We start from the raw sequence: 2,469 nt of genomic DNA, 5'->3' as shown, positions 1-2,469 counted from the left end.
CATCACAGAGGGACAGAGTGAAGATGTTAACACCCAGCATGAGGTGAAGCAGCTGGAGAGAGTTTCCAAGATCCAGAACCTCCAAGACTCTCCAATCAGGTGCCATGACATCTTTAAATCCTTCCCTGACCAACATGGAGCCATCAGAGTGGTTCTGACCAATGGCGTTGCTGGAGTTGGAAAAAACTTCTCAGTGCAGAAGTTCACTCTGGACTGGGCCGAGGGCTTGGAGAACCAAGATGTCAGTGTGGTGGTTCTACTTTCGTTCAGGGAGCTGAACTTGATCAGAGATGAGCAGCACAGTCTTCTCTCACTGCTCCATGTTTTCCATCCAACACTCCAGAAGATCCCAGCAGAGCAGCTGGCTAAATGCAAACTGCTCTTCATCTTTGATGGCCTGGATGAAAACAGACTTTCACTGGACTTCAACAACAGTCAGCTGGTTTCTGACGTCACACAGAAGTCATCAGTCAACGTTCTGTTGACAAACCTCATCAAGGGGAACCTGCTTCCCTCTGCTCTCATCTGGATAACTACCAGACCTGCAGCGACCAATCAGATCCCTCCTTCATGTGTTTCCAGGGTAACAGAAGTACGAGGCTTCACAGACACCCAGAAGGAGGAGTACTTCAGGAGGAGGTTCAGTGATGAAGAGCTGTCCAGCAGAATCATCTCCCACATCAAGAAATCAAAAAGTCTCCACATCATGTGTGGAATCCCAGTCTTCTGCTGGATCACTGCTACGGTTCTGGAGAACATGTTGACCTCAGAGCAGAGAGGAGAGCTGCCCAAGACCATGACTGACATGTACTCACACTTCCTGCTGGTCCAGACAAAGAGAAAGAAGAACAAGTACCATGGAGGACATGAGACAAGTCCACAGGATCTGATGGAGGCTGACAGGGAAGTTCTTCTGAAGCTGGGGAAACTGGCATTTGAACATCTGGAGAAAGGAAACATCATGTTCTACCAAGAAGACCTGGAGCAGTGTGGTCTTGACGTCACAGAGGCCTTGGTGTACTCAGGAGTTTGTACAGAGATCTTCAAAAGAGAGAGTGTGATCTTCCAGAAACCAGTTTACTGCTTTGTTCACCTGAGCATCCAGGAGTTTCTGGCCGCAGTTTATATGTTCCACTGTTTCACCATCAGGAATACAGAGGTGGTGAAGAAGTTCCTGGGAGAACATTATTCTAATTATAATTCATATTTGGATGAGCGTAGTGAAACATCTCTGGAGGGATTCATGAACAGAGTCATGTCTAAATCCTTCAGCAGTAAAAATGGCCACCTGGATCTGTTTGTTCGTTTCCTTCATGGTCTCACTCTGGAGTCCAACCAGAGTCTGTTAGGAGGCCTGCTGGGTCGGACAGAGATCAGTCCAGAAACCATCCAGAGAATCATCACCAACCTGAAGGAGATGAACACTGATAGAATCTCTCCTGACAGAAGCATCAACATCTTCTACTGTCTGGTGGAGATGAACGACGTCTCATTTTATCAGGAGATCCAACGGCTGCTGGATTCAGGGAAGGAGCTCTCAGTGTCTGACTGTTCAGCTCTGGCCTTCATGCTGCAGATGTCAGAGGTTCTGGATGAGTTGGACCTGGAGAAGTACAACACATCAGATAAAGGACGACGGAGACTGGTTCCAGCTGTGAGGAACTGCAGAAAGGCTCGGTGAGTCCAGATGTTTTCATTGTGTGAATGCTGATTCAGCACTATTGTCCTCCTGTTTCTTCTTTTTTCTGGATGTTTTTGGCCTTTAACTACTTCCTTCATCCTCTGGATGATTTCAGCCATTCAAACATCTAAACATTCAGTTCATCCAGGACAGCTGCAGCTTCTGGTTTTTACACATTTTGATCTTTTAAAAATATTTAACTTTTTATCAGTTTTCAGGTTGAAATGAATAGAAAACCTTGAACTCTAGAAAATCAGTTTTCTCTGAAGGATCCAATCATCCAGAGAGACTTTTTAAACTTTAAACTCTCTTCACTCATTGAGCTGCTGCTCCATAATTCACCTTTGAGGATTTTTGACTGTTTTTATAAAATAATTGTTTAGGTTTGATGGAAAGTTGAACCATTAAAATAAACCGTTGCATTAATTATAAACTTTGTGAACAGTGTTGATCTTCTTCATTCCGTCATCTTCCTCATCTCTTCCTCCTCCACTAGTTTCCTCTGAGTTTGTAACTGAGACCAAAATGTGGTGATTGTTGTCTGGTTCCAGAAAAAGTCCTAGTTTCTGTCAGATCCTCCCAAAGTTTTGAGAACTCTGCTTCCAGAGCTGGAACCATTTTCCTCATCAACTCTTCATCTGCAGCCTTTGTTGAAGCTGTTAGCTGTCCTCCATGAAGACCTGCAGAGACATGAGCTTCAGCTCTTTAGACATCCCAGCCTCTTTAGTTCTGGAGAACTTTCACTGCTTCACCATGAAGATGCTGCTGGACCCAAATAAAATAAAGGT

At 44.8% G+C, this 2,469-nt stretch overlaps 1 protein-coding gene across 1 annotated transcript; it reads left to right on the top strand.

The window, feature by feature from the left end:
• Nucleotides 1-4: 4 nt before the first annotated feature.
• On the top strand, nucleotides 5-1,895 carry LOC106944139 (protein NLRC3-like; the record flags this gene model as incomplete). The annotated part of the gene is made up of 1 exon (XM_015027380.1): nucleotides 5-1,895. A coding segment is annotated over one exon (1,677 nt), but the record flags the coding sequence as incomplete, so codon positions are not given.
• Between the last annotated feature and the right edge of the window lie 574 nt (nucleotides 1,896-2,469).

Source organism: Poecilia latipinna, unplaced genomic scaffold, assembly GCF_001443285.1.
Source record: "Poecilia latipinna isolate Pla-1442-1.1 unplaced genomic scaffold, P_latipinna-1.0 Scaffold7058, whole genome shotgun sequence".
Lineage (NCBI taxonomy): Eukaryota > Metazoa > Chordata > Actinopteri > Cyprinodontiformes > Poeciliidae > Poecilia > Poecilia latipinna.
Note: the sequence above shows the minus strand (reverse complement) of the source record. Positions and strands in the feature narration are given on the sequence as shown.